At 59.0% G+C, this 22172-nt stretch overlaps 2 protein-coding genes across 7 annotated transcripts; one reads left to right on the top strand and one right to left on the bottom strand.

Annotated features, from left to right (window-relative positions):
- Positions 1-344: 344 nt before the first annotated feature.
- Apba3 (amyloid beta precursor protein binding family A member 3) lies at positions 345-6389 on the top strand. 4 transcript variants are annotated; one of them, XM_050123381.1, is made up of 11 exons: positions 345-488; positions 1805-2495; positions 2577-2616; positions 4412-4557; positions 4643-4729; positions 4796-4957; positions 5080-5250; positions 5398-5610; positions 5741-5860; positions 5947-6084; positions 6207-6389. In XM_050123381.1, the coding sequence occupies exons 2-11, from the start codon at positions 1920-1922 to the stop codon at positions 6276-6278; spliced, it is 1725 nt and encodes a 574-aa protein (XP_049979338.1). In that variant the 5' UTR covers positions 345-488; positions 1805-1919; the 3' UTR covers positions 6279-6389. The 4 variants fall into 4 exon arrangements, with proteins under 4 accessions (XP_049979338.1, XP_049979341.1, XP_049979339.1 ...); XM_050123382.1 differs by having other exon boundaries at positions 402-567; XM_050123383.1 differs by having other exon boundaries at positions 402-609.
- A 28-nt stretch (positions 6390-6417) lies between these two features.
- On the bottom strand, positions 6418-21087 carry Tjp3 (tight junction protein 3). 3 transcript variants are annotated; one of them, XM_050123376.1, is made up of 21 exons: positions 20708-21087; positions 16263-16319; positions 16074-16183; positions 15621-15723; positions 14539-14866; positions 13641-13744; positions 13283-13442; positions 12997-13105; positions 12809-12870; positions 12316-12382; positions 12019-12175; positions 11520-11628; positions 10375-10615; positions 9794-10005; positions 9149-9244; positions 8129-8199; positions 7720-7930; positions 7535-7635; positions 7016-7276; positions 6860-6906; positions 6418-6570 (listed from the first exon to the last, which is right to left on the bottom strand). In XM_050123376.1, the coding sequence occupies exons 2-21, from the start codon at positions 16308-16310 to the stop codon at positions 6468-6470; spliced, it is 2700 nt and encodes an 899-aa protein (XP_049979333.1). In that variant the 5' UTR covers positions 16311-16319; positions 20708-21087; the 3' UTR covers positions 6418-6467. The 3 variants fall into 3 exon arrangements, with proteins under 3 accessions (XP_049979333.1, XP_049979332.1, XP_049979334.1); XM_050123375.1 differs by lacking the exon at positions 20708-21087 and adding an exon at positions 17947-18109; XM_050123377.1 differs by lacking the exon at positions 20708-21087 and adding an exon at positions 17947-18109 and having other exon boundaries at positions 14725-14866.
- Between the last annotated feature and the right edge of the window lie 1085 nt (positions 21088-22172).

Genomic DNA, 22172 nt, shown 5'->3' with positions numbered 1-22172 from the left:
GTTATTGTGGACCGTGGTGTGAGCTCCAGTGTCAGTTCGAATCTAGGTTGCGAAGTTATGTGTCACTCCTGGGACCCAAACCGGAAGTTGGTCCTCACCAACTCCTGCCCACAATTGCCTTCTCTCCCCAGATCTTCATGTTCCCTTTTCTAGTTCCCTGCCGTGTCTCTTCCCTTGTCCCACCTCGGTTGTTTGCACCTGGGAGTGATGCGGAACCCCATTTTAGAGAAAAAGCAGTTTGCCTGGAGTCTTGGGATTTGAACCCGTGCTACTCTATTATTAACTCTACAACCCCACTGTGCTCCTGTCTGCCGAGATCGCATTGTGGACTACATTTCCCAGCAGGCAGCGTGAGGCTGCGCGTGCGCAATATTCCTGGGAAGTGCACAGCTTGATGATCCGGATCCAAAGCTGGGTTCCCAGAGAGCTGCTGAGTCTCCAGCGAGGACGGGCGGACCTGGTCATCCGGGCCCGGGCCGGAGGCACAGGTACTGCGCCCGCGCGGGACCAGACGGGGCGACCCGAGGCCAGTGTCTGAGATTTAGGACCGGAGCCTGAGATCTGAGGGTCAGTGCCTGAGTTCTGGGGACCAGAACCTGAGTTCTGATGGTCAGTGCCGGAGTTCTGGGGGTCAGTGCCTGAGTTCTGATTGTCAGTGTCTGAGTTCTGGGGGTCAGTGCCGGAGTTCTGGAGGGTCAGTGCCTTAGTTCTGGGGGTCACTGCCTGAGTTCTAGGGACCAGAACCTGAGTTCTGATGGTCAGTGCCGGAGTTCTGGGGGATCAGTGCCGGAGTTCTGGGGGTCAGTGCCTGAGTTCTGATTGTCAGTGTCTGAGTTCTGGGGGTCAGTGCAGGAGTTCTGGAGGGTCAGTGCCTTAGTTCTGGGGGTCACTGCCTGAGTTCTGAGGGTCAGTGCCTGAGTTCTGGGGGCCAGAACCTGAGTTCTGATGGTCAGTGCCGGAGTTCTGAGGACTGGAGCCTGAGTTCTGAGGGTCAGTGCCTGAGTTCTGGGGGCCAGAACCTGAGTTCTGATGGTCAGTGCCGGAGTTCTGGGGACCGGAGCCTGAGTTCTAGGGGTCATTGCCTGACTTCTGAGGGTCAGTGCCGGAGTTCTGGGGGTTTGTGCCCGAGTTCTGATGGTCAGTGTCTGAGTTCTGGGGGTCTGTGCCGGAGTTCTGGAGGGTCAGTGCCTGAGTTCTGGGGGTCAGTGCCGGAGTTCTGGAGGGTCAGTGCCTGAGTTCTGGGGGTCAGTGCCTGAGTTCTGGGGGCCGGACTCTGAGTTCTGAGGGCCGGAGCCTGAGTTCTGGGGGCCGGAGCCTGAGTTCTGAGGGCCGACCCTGAGTTCTGGGGATCAGTGCCTGAGTTCTGAGGGCCAGTGCCTGAGTTCTGGGGGCCAGAACCTGAGTTCTGATGGTCAGTGCCGGAGTTCTGGGGACCGGAGCCTAAGTTCTGGGGGTCAGTGCTTGAGTTCTGGGGCCAGTGCCTGAGTTCTGGGGGCCGCAGCCTGCGTTCTGAGGGTCAGTGCCTGAGTTCTGGGAGCCACAGCCTGAGTTCTGGGGGCCGCAGCCTGAGTTCTGGGGGTCAGTGTCTGAGTTCTGAGGGTCAGTGCCTGAGTTTGAGGGTCAGTGCTTGAGTTCTGGGGACCGAAGCTTGAGTTCTGGGGGTCAGTGCTGGAGTTCTTGGGGTCAGTGCCTGAGTTCTGAGGGCTGCAGCCTGAGTTCTTGGGGCCGCAGCCTGAGTTCTGAGGGTCAGTGCCTGAGTTCTTGGTTGGCTCCTGTGTGAAAAGGGGACTTCTTTCCTGTGCAGGCCTCATGGGGACCGAGGCTGTCACCTGTTGGATCGTGGCTTTCCTAAGAGATTTCACCTATCACCATTGTTCTTCAGCCTGGTGACGATGCCAGCCTGAACCTGGGTTCCAGACATGGAGTTTCTGCCAGACCCCCAGGACCCCCTAGGGCTCCCAGCCATGGACTTGGAGGAGCCCAAAGGCCCCAAGGTGCTCCCTGAGGACCTCCCCTCCAGTACCCAGTGGGCCTCGGGACCCGGAGGACCTGCCTCCCTGAGCGAGATGGAGCTGGATGCATCTGGTGTGCAGGTGCTGGTCCAGCAGCTGGAAGCTCTGCCTGGTGACTTGGGTGGCCTGTTCCCAGATGGAGAGCCCTGTCCCCTGCACATTGCCACTGGCCAAGGCCTGGCCACCCAGGACAGCACAGACGCTGGTGGGCTCTTGTCCGCCGACGCGGGCGGGGATGACCTTCTGGGTCTGCTGAGGTGTGAGACATCTCTGCCTGCCCAACCGGGACCCCCAGATCCTCCACAGACCACACCCCGTTTGCTGCAGCCGCCTGAAGAGCCAGAGGGGGACCCAGGATCCCTGGGGTGGATGGAGGGGGTGTCAGCAGAGCCAGCAGACAGCAGAAGTTCCAACAGCTCCCCAGAGCCCTGGCTGGAGACAGTGCCCCTGGTGACACAGCAAGAGCCACCTCTGGGTGCCCAGGTAACACCCCAACCCATGAATCCTGACCTTGGCCTGCAGCGCAGCCCGGGGACCCAGGCCTGTTCCTCTTCTATCTTCCAGAGCCCTGAGACCCTGGCCTCATGCCCTGCTGTCTCAGAGGGTAAGTGACCCTTCTCACACAGGACCAGAATGTTCTTGAACAGCCCACAACCAGCCTCCCAAACTTGACATGTTTGCCATGAGGATGTAGGGTTAGAGAGGATGGCTAGAGATGAGATATAGGATGAAAAGTACCCTAGAAACCACTGTCCACAAGGCCAGCTCCAGACTGCTGGGGGAGGGTGCTCCTAGGACCTAAAGATGACATTTACAGGGCTTTTTTGTTTGTTTTGTTTTTATTTTTCGAGAAAGGGTTTCTTTGTAGCTTTGGAGCCTGTCCTGGAACTCGCTCTTGTAGACCAGGCTGGCCTCAAACTCACCGAGATCCGCCTGCCTCTGCCTCCTGAGTGCTGGGATTGAAGGCGTGCGCCACCACTGTTTGGCAAGGCATTTATAGTTTTGTGCGAATTTTTGAGGGCTGGGAGGCACCTATGTGGACACTGCACGCCAGCATGAGGATCTGGGTTCGAATCTGGAAAGACATCTGAGTGGATACAGTACACCAGCATGAGGACCTGGGTCAAATCCGGGGAGGCATCTAAAAGGACACGGCACACCAGCATAAGGGTCTGGGTTCGAATCCTCATTACCCACTCAAGGAGTCCATGCGGTCCTGCATCACAGAAGATTCTAGGACTATGGTTAATGCTATGATTTATCTCAGGAGTGTCCAAGCTGATGGTTTTGCCTAGTTTTACATAGGCCTGAATGTTCTAAAGCCACAGAAAGAACAGGGTCCTGCGTCAGCTTCAGGGTGACCTGGAAGTTGCAGATGAGCATCTGGGTGTGCTGACACCCACCTGACTCCTGCACACAGGAAGCTGGGACGGAAGGCAGGTTCTATACTGGCCTGAGCTGCATAGGCCCAGGGCTAAAGAAAGGTTAAAAACCAAAGTGGTCTGGAATTGAGGAAGGGTCTGTCAGCATTGCAGCTTGGATGGAAAGGGATCCTGGCATTCAGGAGCCGAGAAAGACTAGGGTGGAAGAGTGTTCTGGCTGCCAGGGGCAGGGAATAGCGCGGGTCTCAACAGTGTAGCAGTTTACAGGTTCTGGGCGAAATTGCCTGAGGGTTGTCAAGGACCTGGGCTTTGAGATGCTGTGGATTTTCTGGGCTGTCTGGAGAGAATTGTAGGTCACTATGGAAAATGGCTATGAAGCCAGGTGGTGGTGGCGCACACCTTTAATCCCAGCACTAGGGAGGCAGAGGCAGGTGGATCTCTGTGAGTTCGAGGCCAGCCTGGTCTACAAGAGCAAGTTCCAGGACAGGCTCCAAAGCTACAGAGAAACCCTGTCTCGAAAAAAAGAAAGAAAAGAAAAAAAGAAAATGTAAATGACCTTGATCCTCTTTCTTTTTTTCTTTTTTGCATTTATTTATTGCTATGACAAAGAAGGGGCTTGGAAGACAGCACGTGGGAGGCGGTTCTCCCCGCCATGGTGTGGAGTCCCAGGGGTCGAACTTAGGGTATCATGCTTGCCTGCAGAGTGCCTTGTACCCCACTGAGACATCTTGCTGGCCCCTGCCTAATTCTGGAATGTTAGGGGTTTGAGACACCACAGTGAGGCCATTGGCTTTCAACCCGGTCAGAAGATTAGTCTAGAAGAGGGGTCCGTGAGCTCCGGGTCCTGCTGAGGGTGATGCTTCCCAGGAGTTCTGGGAGCGGCAGGTACACAGCTGGCTAGCTGACACTGGAGCTCTGTGGATCCTTCTAGAACAGGCGATGGAGCACTGCGGGTCTAGCCTATCCTAATCCCCGGGACGGGACAGGCCTGAAGGTGCCACTCGCTGTCACCCGCAGTTCCAGGTCCCTGTGGACACGAGGAGCTCGTGGACGGTGTTATCTTCACTGCGAAATATCTGGGCTCCACCCAGCTGCTGTCGGAGCGCAGCCCGCCGCCCAGCACGCGCATGGCGCAGGCGCAGGAGGCTGTGGACCGCGTCAAGGTGAGCCAGGGTGGAGTTGCTGGGGCTGCCTGGCGTGGTGTCCTGGATGGCCACCAATCCCTGTGTCCCACCCCCCTCCACACAGGCCCCCGAAGGTGAGACCCAACCGATGGCAGAGGTGGACATCTTTATCTCCACCAAGAGGGTCAAGGTGCTGGCCGCCGACTCACAGGCTTTGGCTGTGGTGGACTCTCGGGAATCCACAGAGGTCCCCAGCCCATTCATCGCGTGTCCACAGGACGCCCTGATGGACCACGCCCTGCAGACCATCTCCTACATTGCGGACATCGGGCCTGTGCTGGTCGTGATGGCCCGGAGACGGATGGCCAGGGGGACCACCCCCCAGGACCGCAGTCGGCGTCTCTACAAGATGCTGTGCCATGTCTTCCATTCGGAGGATGTAAGCAGCCGAGCCCTGCCCCCTCCTTGAGTCTGACTCAGAAACTGTGAGGTTTCTTGAAGGTGTGGGCCTTGGAACTGAGGCTTTGTAGGGTGTGAAGGAGCTTGCTGTCCTCCCAACAGGCCCAGCTTATCGCCCAGGCCATCGGCCAGGCCTTCAGCATCGCCTACAGCCAGTTCCTGCAGGAGAATGGGATCGACCCCAGCCAAGTGGGCACGCGGCCCTCGGATGCTGCCAGCCACCCGCACAACGGCGACCTGGACCACTTCTGCAACAGCCAGAACTGCAGAGAGGTGAGCAAGGGCTCGGGTCCCGCCCAGGCAAGCCCTCTACCCCGCCCCCAAAGCCTGGCCCCGCCCCTGCCTCACAGAGGACCCCGCCAGGCCCCGCCCATGCGGCCCCGCCCCCTATGAGCCCCGCCCACGCGGCTCTGCCCCCAGGTCTGTATCCAGAAGAGGCCTGGAGAGGCCCTGGGCGTCGCCCTGGTTGAGTCCGGCTGGGGCTCACTGCTGCCCACCGCTGTCATCGCCAACCTGCTTCACGGGGGCCCTGCCGAGCGCTCCGGGGCCCTCAGCATCGGGGATCGTGTCACCGCCATCAACGGGACCAGCCTGGTGGGGCTGTCCCTGGCCGCCTGCCAGGCCGCCGTGCGTGTGAGTCGCGGTTCCGCGGGGACCGGGCCCCAGGGGTGCCACTGATCACAGCCCCATGCCCCCGGGGCATAGGCGAGTGGGTAGACTGAGGCCTGCGGAGGCCTAAACGGCACGGGGGGGGGTTCCTCAGGAGGTGCGGCGACACTCGTCAGTGACACTGAGTATCATCCACTGCCCTCCGGTCACCACGGCCGTCATCCGGCGGCCCCATGTGCGCGAGCAACTGGGCTTCTGCGTGGAGGACGGCATCGTGAGGCCGGGACCTCCGGGCCGGGTGTGGGGAGGAGGCTAGCCCACAGCCCAGGGACGGGTCCTGAGCGCCGTGTCTCTCCCCAGATCTGCAGTCTGCTGCGTGGGGGTGCGGCCGAGCGCGGGGGTGTCCGCGTGGGACACCGCATCATCGAGGTCAACGGGCAGAGCGTGGTGGCCATGCCCCATGCGCGCATCATCCAGCTGCTCACCGAGGCGCGGGAGGTGCGAGAGGGGACATCACCCGACTTCAAAGCCTGTCACCCCTGCCCCTCACCCTGTCACCCCACCTCACCTCTGCACCATCGCCTGGACCTCACCTCTAACCCATCACCCCTGACCCCTAGATTCACATCAAGACGATGCCAGCTGCCACCTACCGGCTGCTCACGGGGCAGGAACAGCCGGTGTACCTGTGATCGCCCCGCCCACGCGTGCCTTCGTCCCTCTGTCGGCCCACGGGGACCCCAGAATCCTCAGCCTTATATTACTTTTTAATGTTAAAGAAAATTAAAGGTTTATTAAATGGTCAGAGGCTCTGGGTCCTACAAGGGAAACTGAGGCTCCAGGGAGCAGGAGGCAGGGCTTGTGACCTCTCAGGTCACAGGTCACAGGTCGGTGGCTGGGCCCCAGTCATAGGCGTCATCATCGGAGGACTCAACATCCCGGGCTCTTGTGAACTTCCTCCTTAGAGCTTCGCGCTCGTAGGTCCTGGGGGCAGAAGTGGGTGCAGGGCGGCGGTGGGGTGCGCGGTGGGGAGGATGGTGGGGAGGGGGTGAGGAGGAGGTGGGGATGCACAACGTGACCTTGTCCCACCGACCCCACCAGGCAGGGCCCTATATTTAACTGTGGGCTGGGATTTGCAAGCAAACTCCTACACATCCTGAGAAGCCACAGTCCCAATGCCCTTCCTTATCCCTTCTTTATCCCTGAGGACTCTGTCCTCAAGTCCTGACTGGGTGGGGTGCGGAGTGGCCCTGCGTCCCTCAAGGGCACTTACCGCATGCTGTCCTCGCGCCACTGGCCCTGGGGATGGCGACTGCCAGCCTAGAGGGAAGAGAAAGGCCATGACTTGCTGACATGCGCAGAGGGGGTTGGAGGGTGACCAGGCGCAAGGGGGGGGTCCCACTCCCCCACCGCGCGGGGCTGTGCCCACCTGCGTCTCAAACTTGGCAGTGATCCCCCCGTGACCCCTCCGCCCCTCGTGGTCTTCCACCCATGCAGGCTCCGAAGACCGGGCCAGAGCGGGGACCGGGGGCTCCTCATCCGTGTCCTGGGGCCCGCTGCCCTCGCCGTCTGTGTAGGCGCCGTCCGTGTCCTCGTAGTCGCTGTTGGCCCGACTGTCACAGCTGAGGTCCCCGGAGCTGGTATCCAGGCCGCGGCCCGGCAGATCAAGGTCCTCGGATGAGCCGTCCAGCTGTGGGGAACAGGATGCAGTGACCCCGAATGCCAGCCTTCACTACCCCATGCCCGGCCACGACATCTGATCGGTGCCTTTACTGGGGTTCAGCTCTGGACAACTTCTATGCATCGTACAAAGTCCCGGATCCAAAGTCCAGCCCTAAGGGCAGGAGCTTGCTCAAGCAAAATCTTGGCTACTGCGTACTAGGAAGCCACAACCTGGTTACTTATGGGATTCGCCCAGGCTATGCCCTCCTTTCTCCGCACCCCGCACCTGGTCTTCCGCAGTCCAGATAGGCCGCGTCTGCTGCTGCTGCACCACGGCCTTGATCTCCTGGTACCAGGAGTCATCGGTACCGTGCAGGGGGACGGTGGCTGTGAAGACAAGGGCAGACGTCACTCGGGCGCCTCCTCTGCCCCCCCCCCCCCCGCGCACTGTCTTCCCCACCCCCCCTGCACCTGTGAAGAGGTGCCCGTTGTGTTTCTGGAGCTTCTGCGCCTGCGCGTATAGGCGGCGGCTGCTGCGGCGGGAGGCCGGGGCCAGCCACTCCCGCAGAGCCTTCAGGGCCGGGCGGCTTTCGGGGACGCAGAAGATCACGATGGGGTAGTACTGCACGTAGTTGAGGCGCTCGATGGCTGAAGGGGTGACGTCCAGGAGCGCATGCCTGTCCTAGGTCACGGGCGGAGTAAGGGACAGGTGAGGGGTCCGCTGTGGCTGGGAACCCGGATTCACAAGCTCCAGGAATTCGAACTCGGGTCCTCAGCCTCCAGAGAGCGGATTCAGGGGTGTGGACCTGAGACCCGCGTCCCGCAGGAGCCCGCAGCGCACCGCTGCCCCAGAGGGGGATCCCTCCGCGCCCGGGCTTACCCTCTCGGCGATCACCCGCACCGTGTCCAGTTTGATGATCTTGGATGGGTTGTCAGTCCGGGACACGCTTTCTGAGGAGGCAGGGGACCCGGCTGATGTCATCCACTGTGTCCCCCACCGCGGTGTGCACACCAACCCCAGCCCCTTTCCCACCCTCCCACTTCCTGTGGCTCCGGGAAGGAGGACCTCACCCCACCGCCCATGGGGCTTCCTTTCTTTTTCCTGGCTGAGTAATAGTCCACCACGTGCTTGTCTGGGGCCCGACTTTCCGTCCTTCCGCACATCAACCCCAGCGATTGTATTTCCTGATGACTAATGGGGTTGCAGGTGACTTTGCCCTTTGAACTTTGCCACCCAGACTCCTCCAGGGGCCTCCTCTCTGAGCAGCCTGAAATCTGTCCTATCTGGTTCCCTGTGTGAGGAGCCCTCTAAGACTCCCGGCCCCCTAGAGCCACCCCACCTGCTAAACGCTCACTCCTGAGCCACATCCACGGGCCTCGGTTTCCCCTTTTAATATTTTAAAAGATGGAGTTGATGTAGCCCAAGCTGGCCTCTAGTTATGTAGTCAGTGCTGACCCTGGACTCCTGATGACAGGCCCAGTTTATGCTGGGATGGAGACATGATTTGAATACAGAGTTTCATTAAGTTGCCCAGGCTGTCCTGAAAACTGCTATCCTCCTGCCTCAGCCTTGAAGCAGCAGAGATCATAGGTGGGATGATGTACTGACGTGCTCATAGTTAAAAGTGAAACAGAATTTAAAAAAAAAAAACTGAACAACTCTTCAGCAAATGAGAAGGTGGTATTTGCCTCGGTTCCCAGAGGCTAACAGACTGATCGACTGACAATGTCTGGCCCTGGCATTGAGTGCAGTGCTTGGCGTGAGATCGATGCTGTCTGGCCTGGGCACGGGGGTGGGAAGGTGGGGGGGGGGAGCTGGCATCGATTGATGCTGTCTGGCCCTGGCAAGAATGGGGGGAGAGAACACCCCCTTCATGGCCGCCCTCATGCCATGTCTTACCCGCAATTTCGAACTGGTCAGGCATCTCTGCCGTCAACCTCTTCATGGCGATGTCGGCCACCGGTCCCAGGATCACCACCGGGCGCTTAAAGCTGGCTGGGAAGTGGAGAAAGTAGTGAGGTCATGTTCAGGGTCAGGGTGCTCAAGCCAGAAGCCTGGGAAGCTGAGGCAGGAGGATTGCTGCAAGTTCAAGGCAGGCAAACAAAGGAAGTTCGTTTTGTTTCTGATCCTATTTGGGACTACTAGATGTGGAACAGACTGGCAAGTAACTACAGTCACACTGTGTCTGGCCCTTGGTTTGATTTTATAAATAAAGTTTTATTGAGATACCACTTATCTGCCTGCCTCTCCCGCTGCGCAGCCAACTGAGCACAGTTGGGCCGAGAGAGTCAAACATGCCTGAGTTTTTTTTTTTATTAAGATTTTTAGTAATTTATTTAGACACAAGGTCTTTCTGCGTAGCCCTGGCTGTCCTGGAACTCACTCTGTAGATCAGTCTGGTCTCGAACTCACAGAAATCCCTCTGCCTCAGCTTCCAGAGGGGGGGTGCACGGTTTGTGCTACCCAGCAGAACCGAGGGGAAGGCAGACAATGGCCTCGAGGCCCTGTGACCTGGGGAGGAGGGTCCCTCCCACGACCACTCACCTTCTCGCAGCACCACCCGTTCGTAGGGCGGGTAGTGTCCCTGCTTGGTCAGCACTGACAGGTCCTCGCGGCTCCGCTGCGTCGTCTTCTTGGTCCCTCGGCGGAGACCCCGGAGCCGCCAGAACTCGGCCCGTGGGTTGGACGCCAAGGGGGCGCCTGGGCCAACGCCCGCTGCCCGTTGCGCAGCCTCCAAGCTGGCCAGCTGCTCCGCCCTGGGAAACACAGGGGACATGAGGGGCAGAACACGGCCTAGAGAGGCAGGACTGAGTCAGGCTGAGGACCCTGAACTGGGGATGTCCGGGGTGGGTCCTTAGAGGAAGGCGGGAAAGGCTGCGCTGCTGACTCTGAAGAGAGGATGGGGCCACAAGCTAAAGGATATGGGGCCTCTGGATGCTGGTACCTGGGAGGGGTTGGATACTGGGAAGGAACTCTGCCTCAAAAATCAATGGATAAATAAGGCCATATCTGTGCTCAGTATACAGTGGCAGCAGCACACTCCCCCACCCACACCATTGTGACTCACCCCAGGGAGCCCTAGGCAATGGGGAAACTGAGGCGGGAGCCTGGGGAGCTCCTCCCACCTGCTCTGATTGGGGATGACGCCGCGTTCTTGCTCTCGGAGGTCTCTGCCCATGCGGGCGGCCAGCCAGAGGCCCCCACGACCACTGTAGCCAGACCCTGAGCCACGGTACAAAGTGTCCACCACGTGGAAGACGTCACCACGAGTGAAGCCCAGGCCGTATGGTGGGCTCGGCTCCAGCTCGAAGTGCGTGCGGATGTAGAAGGAGTCACCCACGCGGGACTGGACCATCTTCCTGAAGACTGAGGACAAAGGTAGGGGAGGGTGTTTTCGCGAGCTCCTCAGGGGCCCATCCCTCCCTGGGGACCTCGCTTGGGCAGACAACAGTGCGCTGTCCCTGCGTGGCCTGGAGCTTTGGGTCTTTGTTTTATTTAATTTAATTTATTTATTTGTTTATTTTTGGTTTTTCGAGACAGGGTTTCTCTGTAGCTTTGGAGCCTGTCCTGGAACTAGCTCTTGTAGACCAGGCTGGCCTCGAACTCCCAGAGATCTGCCTGCCTCTGCCTCCCAAGTGCTGGGATTAAAGGCATGTGCCACCACCACCCGGCTTTTTTTTAAGATTCATGTATTTCTTATGTATGCAGTGTTCTGCCTGCACCCCAGATCTCATTACAGATCGCTGTGGGTTCTGGGCGGGAACTGAACTCAGGACCTCTAAGAAAAGCAGCCGGTGCCGTTGACCACTAAGCCATCTCTCCAGCCCCCTTGGGTTTCTCTGTGTAGCCCTGGCTGTCCTGGAACTCTCTCTGTCGACCAGGCTGGACTTCACTCGCCTGCCTCTGCCTCCTGAGTGCTGGGATCAGAGGTGCGCACCATCATGGTGGTGGGTGGTGGCCAGAGGTTGACATTGGACTCACCAGCTTTGCCAGGCTTGCCGTGACCCTGGGGACACTCCTGTCTCCACATCCCTATAGGTGGTCGGTGGTCCAGGGCTTAGAGTCTGGCTCTTTTTTTTTTTTGAGACAGGGTTTCACTGTAGCCCTGGCTGTCCTGGAACTCACACTGTAGACCAGGCTAGCCTCTAACTCAAGAGTTCGGCCTGCTCATGCCTCTTAAGTGTTGGGTGGTGTGCCACCACCACCTGGCTAGTGTCTGGATTTTCATGTGGGGTCCGGGTGCCTCTGGGGACACCTCAGGGACACTCACTGTCCTGCTTGCTCTGCGTCACAAGCTCCATGTCCTCCCCTGGCGGCAGCTCCAACAGGAAGTTCACAGCTTCCTCCCGGGTCAGGTTCTGGAATGGCATGCCGTTCACCTGCCCGGAAAAAGGGATACGGGTGATGGGGTGGGGCTGGCACCTGAGCCACTGCCTCCCCAGTGTCTCTGTGACTGGATCTCACCCACGGCTGAGTGTCATACAGACCCAGGGAGGAGCCAGGCTTAGTACACACAACCAAGTCACTCAGGCAGTGTTGAGGGGTCCAGCCCCATCCCACCACCATGTAAAAACTCTCAGAGTTAGTGAGAGAGCTCAGAGGGGAATTGCTTGAAAACCTGAATTCGAATCCCTGCCACCCATGGAAAAAGTCAGGTATGGGGCACAGGCGTATGATCCCAACGATTCAGGGATAGTAAGTTGCAGGCCAGCCTAGGCTACCAGGAGGACCTAGGGCCACATTCCCGGGGCCTGCTGTCCCCGTGTCACCTGTAAGATCTCGTCCCCTTCCTGAATGCCCTGACCGTCGGCTGGGCTGCCTTCCTGCACCCCAGACACGAAGATGCCCACGTCGTTGCCACCAGCCAGCCGCAGGCCGATGCTCGCACCCTTGGGGAAGCGCACGACACGCGTGTCGGGGCTGTAGCTACCAGAGAGGAGGGTGATCAGGCCATGATGGCAGTGGGTGCTGACATTCCACAAGCGGGGAGTTAGGGTTACATGGGCTGGGAGGACAGATGCAGGATGTGGGACCTCTGGAATCACATGCTCATCTGATATACTCACCCACGATCTGACAGGCTCTGCTGGCTGGGGACCCGGTAAATGTCATAGCGGCTTTCTCCAGGATACTCTACGAGAAACGGGCAGCCTTCATTCGTTCAGAGAATACAAATACTGCACAGAACAAAGAGCCAACCCCAACCGAGATGGGGCTCCACTCCCCTCCCCCAGCACCTCACTGGAGGATTCTAGGCGGGGTTCCACCCTGACTACGCCCCCATCCCCTCACTGGGGATTCTAGGCGGGGCTCCACCCTTACCACGCCCACAGCCCATCACTGAGAGATTCTAGGCGGGGTTCCACCCTGACCACGCCCCCATCCCCTCACTGGGGATTCTAGGCAGGGTTCCACCCTGACCATGCCCCGCAGCTCCTCACGGGGGGGATTCTAGGTGGGGGATCCCCTGACCACGCCCCCAGCCCCTCATCTCCCCTCCCTGCCTGGCTTTTAGCATGACTGCTGCAGGTGAGGAAGAGTGCAGTCATGAGTGCTCACCTGGCTCAGCAATGGCTCTTGAATCCACTGACCGTTCCCGCCTCCGGGGCTGCGGGCTCTCCCTGGGTGAAACGAGAGCCCTACAGTAAGTCGGGGTGCATCTGCATGGGCCCCCCTAGACGTAGGGTCACCCCTGCAACTAGGCAGAGCAAGGGTCTGGCCTCTCACAGCCACCACCCTGCACTCACATCGGAGAGCTTGGCGGGCTGGCCTCGGGGCTCCGCTGACTCTGCAGAGGTGGTGGAGGGATGTGGGATGGGGGCGCCTGGGACAGTTCCGAGGTCAGGTCTGAGATGTCTGTAGAGGAGGGGCAGCGGGTCAGCCAGGGTCGCACCTGGTCTTGGCATTCATGTCACACTGGGGATCACGCAGGCCCTGAAGAGCCAGCTGTGCCGCTGTGGACTTGCGAGCTTGAGGTCAGTTCTCATCCCTCTCTGAGTCTCCGGGAGCCAAGCTTGGAGTTGCCCTCCTCACCTTCCATAAGGGAGCTGTCGCTGTCACTCACTGCGGGAGGGATGTTCACTAGGAACTGCCCACTATCCCTCAGCACCAGCAGCGTCAGCTCCCCCTCTGACTTCTCGATGAGTTGCCGTGTATCGCTCAGGGACAGATTCGCACTGGACACCCCATTGATCTGAGAGGGGTCGGTAGAAACAAACAACCCGATTGTCGAGACGCAGCATGGGATTGAGGGGGGACTGGAAACGTTTGGCTTGGTGAGGGGATCCCGAAACAGACAACAGGAGGATTGGAAATAATTCCTGGTGCTGGGAGCACGGCACTGCCCTCCTTGGCCTCAGTTTCCCCACCTCAAGCATAATCCTGGTCTCACCTGCAAGATAAGGTCTCCTTCCTGCAGCCCGCGGTTCCGGGCAGCGAGGCCAGAATCTGTGATGTGTTTTATGAAGATCTGGCTACCCAGCTTCACTCCGAACTCTGGAAGGGAGAAGAGGGAACTCTTTAGCCAGGAGACCAAGATCTTAACCTGACTTTGAAGTAACATATAATCCTCCTGTTTTAGGGGCTGGAGAGGTGGCTCAGAGGTTAAGAGCACTGCTCTTGCAGAGGATCTGGGTTCAATTCACAGCACCCACACGGCAGCTCATAACCATCTGATGCCCTCTTTTGGCTGCAGCGACACATGCAGGCAGAACACTGCACACATAATAATAAATACATAAGTCTTAAAAAAAAATTTCCTGGCCGGGCAGTGGTGGCGCACGCCTTTAATCCCGTCACTCGGGAGGCAGAGGCAGGCGGATCTTTCTGAGTTTGAGGCCAGCCTGGTCTACAAGAGCTGGTTCCAGGACGGGTTCCAAAGCTACAGAGAAACCCTGTCTCAAAAAACAAAAAAATAGGGGCTGGAGAGATGGCTCAGAGGTTAAGAGCATTGCCTGCTCTTCCAAAGGTCCTGAGTTCAATTCCCAGCAACCACATGGTGGCTCACAACCATCTGTAATGGGGTCTGGTGTCCTCTTCTGGCCTGCAGGCATACACACAGACAGAACATTGTATACATAGTTAATAAATAAATATTTAAAAAAAGAAAAAAAAACAAAAAAAGAAAATAAAATTTCCTGCTTTAGCCTCTAAAGTGGGCGGGGTCCACCCTGGCCACACCCCCTGACTGGAGGATTCTAGGTGGAGGGAGGGTAGGGGGACATCCACCATGTTCCCTGCGCCTGAGGATTTTTTTTTTTCTGTTTTGGGATCCAATCCAGTCCCCTCACCCTCGCTGTTTCTTCTCTTCACCAGCACGGACTTGTGAGGCCTCATGAGCACATCCTGCTTCGGCAAGCGCTTGTAGCCAGATACCAGGTCCAGTCCGTTGGGCTCAGATCTACCACCCGAGCTCTGGTGCCGGTGACTACCCACGCGGCTACAGCGTCCTGCCTTGGTCCGGCGAGAACGCTCACCCCAAGATCGGCCAGAGCCGCTGGAGGAGTCGCCCTCATAGCCCAGGCCATGGTCAACTTCCTCCCGGTCTGAGAGCTGGTGGCCCGGTGATGTGCTGGCCTTGGTGACAGGTAACTGCACCCTGCGAGGACGCTTCACTGTCTGTGGGAGGGAAGAGAGACGTCAGAAGAGGAAGGAAGATCGGACCCTAGGGAATCCAGCCCCTCTCTGGGCTCAGCACCAAAGTTGTCATCTGACTGGGCCCGTGTGTGGCTCTGTGGGGGAGGGGGTCCCGATATGAGCACAACTGTGGGCTCTTTCCCCAGCACACCAGCTACGCAGGAGGAGGTCCTTCGCCCATCAGTCCAGGATGGCCACTCTGACTATACAAAGGACCGAGGCAGGGGGATCAAGACTTAAAATTAGGGACTGGAGAGGGGGCTCAGCCGTTAGCTCACTGGCTGCTTTTTCATAGAACCCGAGTTCAGTTCCCAGCACCCACAAGGCAGCTCACAACTGTCTGTGACTGTGGTCTCATGGTGTGTACTTTTTCAGTGGGCAGAGAGATATCCAGGCAGACAAACATCCACATATGTAAAATAAATAAGTTTAAAAAAAAAGAAGGAAATATTTCGGAAAAGAGACTGAGAAAAATAAAAAAAGAGAGCTGTGCCTGCCTAGATTCTTCCAGCGAGGGGCTTGGGCATGGTCAGGGTGGAGCCCCGCCTAGAATCCCTAGTGAGGGGCTGGGGGCGTGGTCAGGGCGGAGCACAGACTCAATGTGCCCTATCCTGTGTTCCATTCCCAGCACCCCCAGAAAAACATGCTAACGGAATTATATATGCTCCTGTCAGTATCACAGGACCTCCTGGCTTATTGAGTGTGGACTCAGTTTCCCCAACCTATGCCCACTCACAATGTTGGCCGTTTTGTTGCAGGTTTTCAGAATCTGGATGGCGAAGGCAGACGTGACGTTCTCCACGGAGACCCCATTCACCATGACGATGTGATCCCCGGTCCTGAGGGAGTGGCCCAAGTGAGGAAGCTCAGGGCTGCACCCATCCCGTGGCCATTCTTTGGTGTACCCAGACTGGTTCTAAGTAGATGTTTTGCTTTTTCCGTCCTGCCCTCCGGTGTATTCTGTGTGTCTTTTCCTCCCTTCCTCCATCACCCATGGCTCTGTCCACGGGATTCCAGGAACCCTGTTAGCAGTCTTTCTGTTCCAGTTCCCTGCCATCCTGCCCTGGGGCTCTGCCCTGCCTCTGGGACCGGGAAGTGTTAGGGATAGCTGCAGGTGCGGGGGTGGGGTGGGGGGTGTTTCTGGCCCTAATGCTGCCCCCCACCGCCCCCATCGCGTTTCGAGTCTCACTGGAGCCTGCCCACGGCCGGGCCTCCGGGCACAACGTCGGACACGACCACGGATCTGCTGTCGGGGTCGTGGCCTCCAGAGATGGCGATGCCGAAGCCGCGGCGGGGGTCCTGAGGGACACAGGCGACAGGGCGTTACTTCCCGGGCCCGGGGGCTCCCCCTCCGTCAGGGGCAGGCCACAGCTCTCACCTTGTACAGAGTGGCCGTGTGCTGTTCCCAGATGGTCAGTTCCTCCATGTCTGCCACCTACGGGGACAGGGACAGGCTCATGGGGCCTGAGAAGACTTCCTTCCTCGGCGGCAGCCACAAGGGCGTCCTGCCTGCCCCCAAACACCAGCCTCCATCCAGCTCACAGGCTGGGCCCCTCCTCCAGATCTGCCTCGGGGCTTCTGGGCGAGGTGGCCCTGGGTACGCTCCCCCCCCCCCCCCCCCCCCGAGCTAAAACCCTCAGGACGGCGTCTTAATGTCACACAGCCCAACCTGCCCCACCCACAACCCCTCTCTGCTGAGCTGTGACCTCCCTCTGCTGAGCTGTGTGACCCCCTGCTGAGCTGTGTGACACCCCCCATCTCCCCAGTTCTGATCCCTGGGCTTTAGTTTGCTTTTGGGGGACGGGGCGGGCATGGGACTCTTGCTCCGTCGCCTAGGTAGCTCCAAACTCATGGCCATCCTCCTGCCTTAGCTCCTGGGTGCCACAGACACCACAAACCCTGGCTGACTTTCTTCAGGCGCTGGGAAAGGTCCCCGGCTGTGGAATTTTTATTTCTTGCTTTCCTTTAAGATAAGGCTCCTGAGGGTGCCTGGACTGCTGGGGGAGGGGAGGCAGGTGGCCAGGCCTGTCCGGACCTGCCGAGCCTGTCCCCGCTGGTGTGGACCGGTCCCCTGAGGGTAGCCAGGCTTTGTCTAAAACCCTCCGGGGCTCCCCAAGGATTAGCCCGAGCCTGGCTGCCAGTCCCTGGCGCTCCTACGGATTTCTCCGCAGTCCCCAGCAGGCTCTCGCCCTTTCGCTTAGGGGTGAGTTCCGGACCCAGCCATCAGGAAGCCCAGGCGACCTGCTAGCAGCTACAGCCCTCCTCAAACTCCTATTCAGCCTTCAGAGCCCCATGGCCACGGTCTCTTCCTTTGCTTCCCACACGCTCATCTGACACCCTCCCTTTGGAGTCTGGGGTGTCACAATCTAATCCCGTTTCCCGTTTCCTTTGGGGATGCCCCGACTCTGGACGAGGGCGGCAGGCCGGGCTGGGGGTCTAGGAAGGAGTGCTTGAAAACCAGAGGAGGGCGGTTTAAACCCGCTCGCTCCCAGCCCCTCGGCCCCGCCCCTGCCACCTGCAGGCGCGCTCGGCGGCCGGGGGACGCTGGCTCCCTGCCGTCCCTCCCTGCCGGCCAGGTGGCAGGGGGAGGGGCAGGGCTAGGAACAGGTCCGTGGGGCGGGGCCGGGGGGGAGGTCATTCCTCCCAGGCGGACACAAAGCTTGCAGTGAGGTGACCCAGCAGCTGCTGCCTCAGTTTATCCTCCTGGGGAGTGAAGGACTCCGTGCCTGAAGAGCAAAGTCCCCCAGGGTCGCCAGACCGGCTACAATCACCCTGCCCTCCAGGCTCCTGAAAGTCTGTACACAGTCGGTGCTCTATAAATGCCAGCGGCCAAGAACAGAACAAAGCCCGATTATCTATCACGTGCGAGCGGGTCTCACAGTCGCGGTGGGATTCGAACTCGGGGCTCTCGGGGGCGGGATCACACCTTTTATCGCCCAACGCGGCCCCAGGCTAGGCCCCACTTCTGGGCCTCAGTTTCCCCGGCTGTTAAGCAGACAGACAAGGTTTGGAAAGCCTGGGTCGCACTCCCGTTCCCACCCCTGAGCTCCGGAGCTACTCGCCTGGAATCTCACTGCCATGGTGCAAACAGGGGGCCTGGAACCCGACAACCAGCGCCTCTCCGTGGAGAGGGAGGGGCCTGGAGACCGTAGGTCCGCCCCGACCGGGGGCCAGGAGGGTCGCAGACCGGTCGGGCGGCGCTCCAGCCACACCTGTCTTCCTCCCGCTGTCTCCCCTCCAGGTCCAGCCCCGCCCGGCCCCGCCCCGCCCCGCAGCCCTCCAGACCCCGACACGCCCCCATTAGGCCCCACCCCCGCCGATCACGCCCCGCCCCCAGCACGCCCCGCAGCCCCGCCAGGCACCGCCTCTCAGCCCCACCAGGCCACGCCCTCTGGGGGGGTACGCCCCGACACGCCCATTGGACCCGCCCCTCCACTCCGGTCCCTACACCCGTAATCCGGTCCCGGCTTTCCACACAGCCGCGCTGAGTCGGCGGCAGGGGCTGGGCGGACCGGCCCGGGCTGCTGCGTCCCAGCCGTGGGCCGGTCACACGGGGCTCTGAAGCTCGGTTAAGAGTTTGCGGAGACGGGGGCAGCGATGATCTCCCGCCCCCTTGGCGCGCCCACGGGCGGCTCCGGGAACTGCACAGCCCCCTCGGGACAGAGTGAGCCCGGGCTAGCCTGGGCTACAGCGAGACCCTCGTCAGGTTCCCCGGCCTCCCCGCGTTCGGGGGAGCCGCCCAGCCCACAGCCCACGGTCAAAGGGCGCGTCCGGACCGAGGCCTCGACCGCAGGGTCGGTGAAGGTGGAGCTCACCGAGCTAAAACCAAAGACCACGTCCTGCACGGCAGGATGGGCGGGTGGACTGTGGGTCTGTGCCTCAGTTTCCCCTTCTGGAAATGGGAATGATAGTTGCACCTGTTTCCAAGGTTTAGAGAAACATTTACGAAGCTGAGTCACTTAGGGCAGATTCTGTCGTTTCTGGCCAGGGTCTGGCTGTATAGGGGGGTGGGGCGTGGAGGCCGCCGGGGTAGGCGAGCCCGGAGACCAACCCTGGAGCAAGCGGCACTGCAGAAAGAACCCCGGCCGCTTCATTCCTTGCCTCAGTTTCCCCTTCTCAGAAAGCCTAGCACTTGGGGCTGCAATTTCAGGTTGGGCCAGCAGGGAGCACGCGGAGCCCAGGAGTGGAACTGGGCATCGCAGGTCTAGACGGGGTCCCTGTCCCCCCCAAGTTATCAAACAGTCTGCGGGCTTCCTCAGCTCCCTGTCGATTGGGGGTGTTGTCGTTTCTAGTCTCACGTAGACCAGGCTGGCCCAGAGCTCACCATGTAGAACTGGGGGGAGACGGGGTCCCTCAGTCTGCAACTGTCTGTACCACCGCGCCATTTGTGCATTTATGGAGTGCCTGCTGTTTGCCAGATCTCATTCTGAATAGTGGGCACAGCTCAGGGGTGCAGCTGGACGCAAGGCCCTTGAGGAATAAGGGGGACTCATGGGCGAGCGCCTGACGGGCAGTGTCTCTAGCTCACAATCGGTTCATAGCTCCGAGAGCCACTTCAGTAATAAACTTCTGGGCAGGGGCTTGTGTGTGCAGCCAGGGGTGGCAGAGGGAGGTCAGGAATTCAAGGTTACCCTTGGCTACTTAAGGAGACAGACGCCAGCCTGGGCTACCTGAGATCCTGTCTCCAAAAAACTGAAGAGATAAAACTGAATTTTTGAGCCTTGCTCCCGATATACCTGGCGGCATACAGTAAACGCTCAATAAACGCACGTCGTTGCTTAGGCAGCCTGTCCCCATAGCCGCGTGTCCCACTGACCTGGCCATGCCCAAGGGTGTTGGGTTCTACCCTGAGCAAACACTGCTTCCCTGGCACCCGGCCAGGCCCAGGAGGAAGGACGGAGCCCAAATTCTCTGCATGGACTTTCCCCAGACTCAGGGCCACACGGAAGTGCCTGAACGGAGGGGACAGAGACTTTTCCTAGATGTCGAGCTTGGGGCAGTGTCTAGTGTCTTAGGGGTCAGCTCCGAGGTCTCCTTTGGGGACAGTCTGACTCTAATGTGCATCCGCAGGGAAGTGGCTGACCCTCTCTGGGCCTCTCAGTTCACTTTGTGGCTAATGGGGACCGCCTGCCTCAGCGACTGTGAGTCTCTGCCTTCTCTGTGGTGCCGAATAAGAAACTGAGGCTGTGCTAACACTGTGGTCGACAGCTGAAACTACAGCGCCAGACCCACCCTGCCACCTGAGCCTTCCTGGTCCAGAATAAAGTCACCTCGGGTGGCAGGACACACCCTCCTGAAGGAATTCTTCATTCCTTCCTTGTTTGGGGGCAAATGACCCAGAAGCAACCAATTCCTGTTGTCGCCCCCTTGGTTCCCTGTCAGGCATTTGCCATGCCCCTCAGCATACAATTCCAGCCCCGTCCTGTCCGCGTCCCCACAGTGTGTAACCCGGGACAGGTGGCACCCCTCTGCCTTGGGAATTCGGGGTGACCCTTAGGAGAGTTCCAGGAAAACCCAGACTTAGTCCACCAGACTTCCCTCACGGGCTAGGGGATCAGGGACCAGCTCGCTGTCCCCACCTCCCTGCCCGGCACCTGCGCTCACAATGACCCTTTGAAGGCTCGGCTGCAGCGTCCCGGGCACCGCGCCAGGGCAGAAACTGCAGCCGCGCAAAGCCTCGGAAACTGTGTCAGATGCCCACGCAGGATGGCGGCTCCCGGCTCCCCCGAGGAGCACTCAGAGCCAACTTGGGGGCCCCGGGAGCCCGAGGCGGGGTCACCTGCATGCATGTGGCTCTCCGGGTGAGCTTGGCTGGAGACTTACCCGTCTGGAAGACTGAGCGGAGGCAGGGTGGGTGGTAGCAGCCGGGTCCTGGATGCACGTCTGGCATGGGTGGCAGGGAGGAGACCCAAGCTGGCTGCTCAGGCCGGATGACCTGTTTGCTCACCGCGGTGCCCTGGCAGAGCGCAGCGAACGCGCCGGAGGGCGCATCCCAGTGTCGGGTGGAGCCGGCGACACTGGGCAATGGTGAGTGCAGGAGGCTGCCCGCAGGTGGGAGGGCGTGTGGCTCTGTCGCAAGGTACTCTCACGTGGCAGGACAGGCCTTAACCCCTGAGCACCCAGACGCCTACCTAGGAATGCACCCCACGGCACCAACCCCGGGGATCACAGCGTAGGCGCTCAGAAAACACCGGTCTGTGCGCACTCACTAAGGGGTGGGGGGGCTGTGCCCTTTGTGCAACCCACCCGCTGTCAAACTTCCTTTCGTTGCAGGGGCTGACACCCTGGAGACTCTAGGCGGGGCTCCACCCCGACCACGCCCCCAGCCCCTCACTGGGGATTCTAGGCGGGGCTCCACCAAGACCACGCCCCCAGCCCCTCGCTGGGGATTCTAGGCGGGGCTCCACCCTGGCCACGCCCTCAGCCCCCTCACTGGGGATTCTAGGCGGGGCTCCACCTTGACCACGCCCCAGTGTCTCACTGAAGGGTTCTAGGGAGATTCCACCCCTGAGCCTCTCCCAAGATCATTATCCTTTATATCAGTATTGACTTAACTATGTCTAGATCCTGTCTCTTGGCCCTTCGTGACTTTCCAATTGCAGGTGGAAAATTTTGTTGTTGTTGTTGTTTTGTTTATTTTTAATTTGCTTCCACTTGATTTGAGTACTCATGACCTCATTCCTTCCTGGGATTCCCCAAGATTGTCAGCTTTTTTTTTTTTTTTTTTTTTTTTTTTTTTTTTTTTTTTTTTTTTGTTTTCCCCTATTTTTTTTTTTTTTTTTTTTTTTTTTTTTTTTTTTTTTTCGAGACAGGGTTTCTCTGTGGCTTTGGAGCCTGTCAAGACTGTCAGCTTTTAGCGGGAGTAGTTCTGTGGCAGGAAGGCTTCAGATTCAGGTTTCTAGCCTGCTCTCCGCAAACGCTGATTCTGCGGCTCTAGGACGTTGGGAAGCACTGGCATTAGTCAGGCTAACTCGGTTCTATCCCTGCGCTCTTTCTGGTGGAACAGTTTTAGTGACAGGAAGGGTGGCCATACCTGTTGCCTTAGCACGGGGAAGCTGAGGCAGGAGAGTCAGGGTTATTATTCTAGCAGCCTGAGTTATATGAGTCTCTGCCTCAAAGAAATTTATTGTTTATAAGTGTTCTTTACTGTTATTGTTTTTATCGCTTTACACTATAACATACATTATCAATATAAATAATATTACATTATTTCAGGATACTATTATGTAGCTTTGGCTGACCAAGAACTTGCTGCTGCGGTAGACTATGCTGGCCTTGTGTCGGGTTC

The sequence above is a fragment of the Alexandromys fortis genome, unplaced genomic scaffold, assembly GCF_014885135.2.
Source record: "Alexandromys fortis isolate MF-2015 unplaced genomic scaffold, M_Fortis_MF-2015_v1.1 scaffold_221, whole genome shotgun sequence".
Classification (NCBI taxonomy): Eukaryota; Metazoa; Chordata; class Mammalia; order Rodentia; family Cricetidae; genus Alexandromys; species Alexandromys fortis.
Note: the sequence above shows the minus strand (reverse complement) of the source record. Positions and strands in the feature narration are given on the sequence as shown.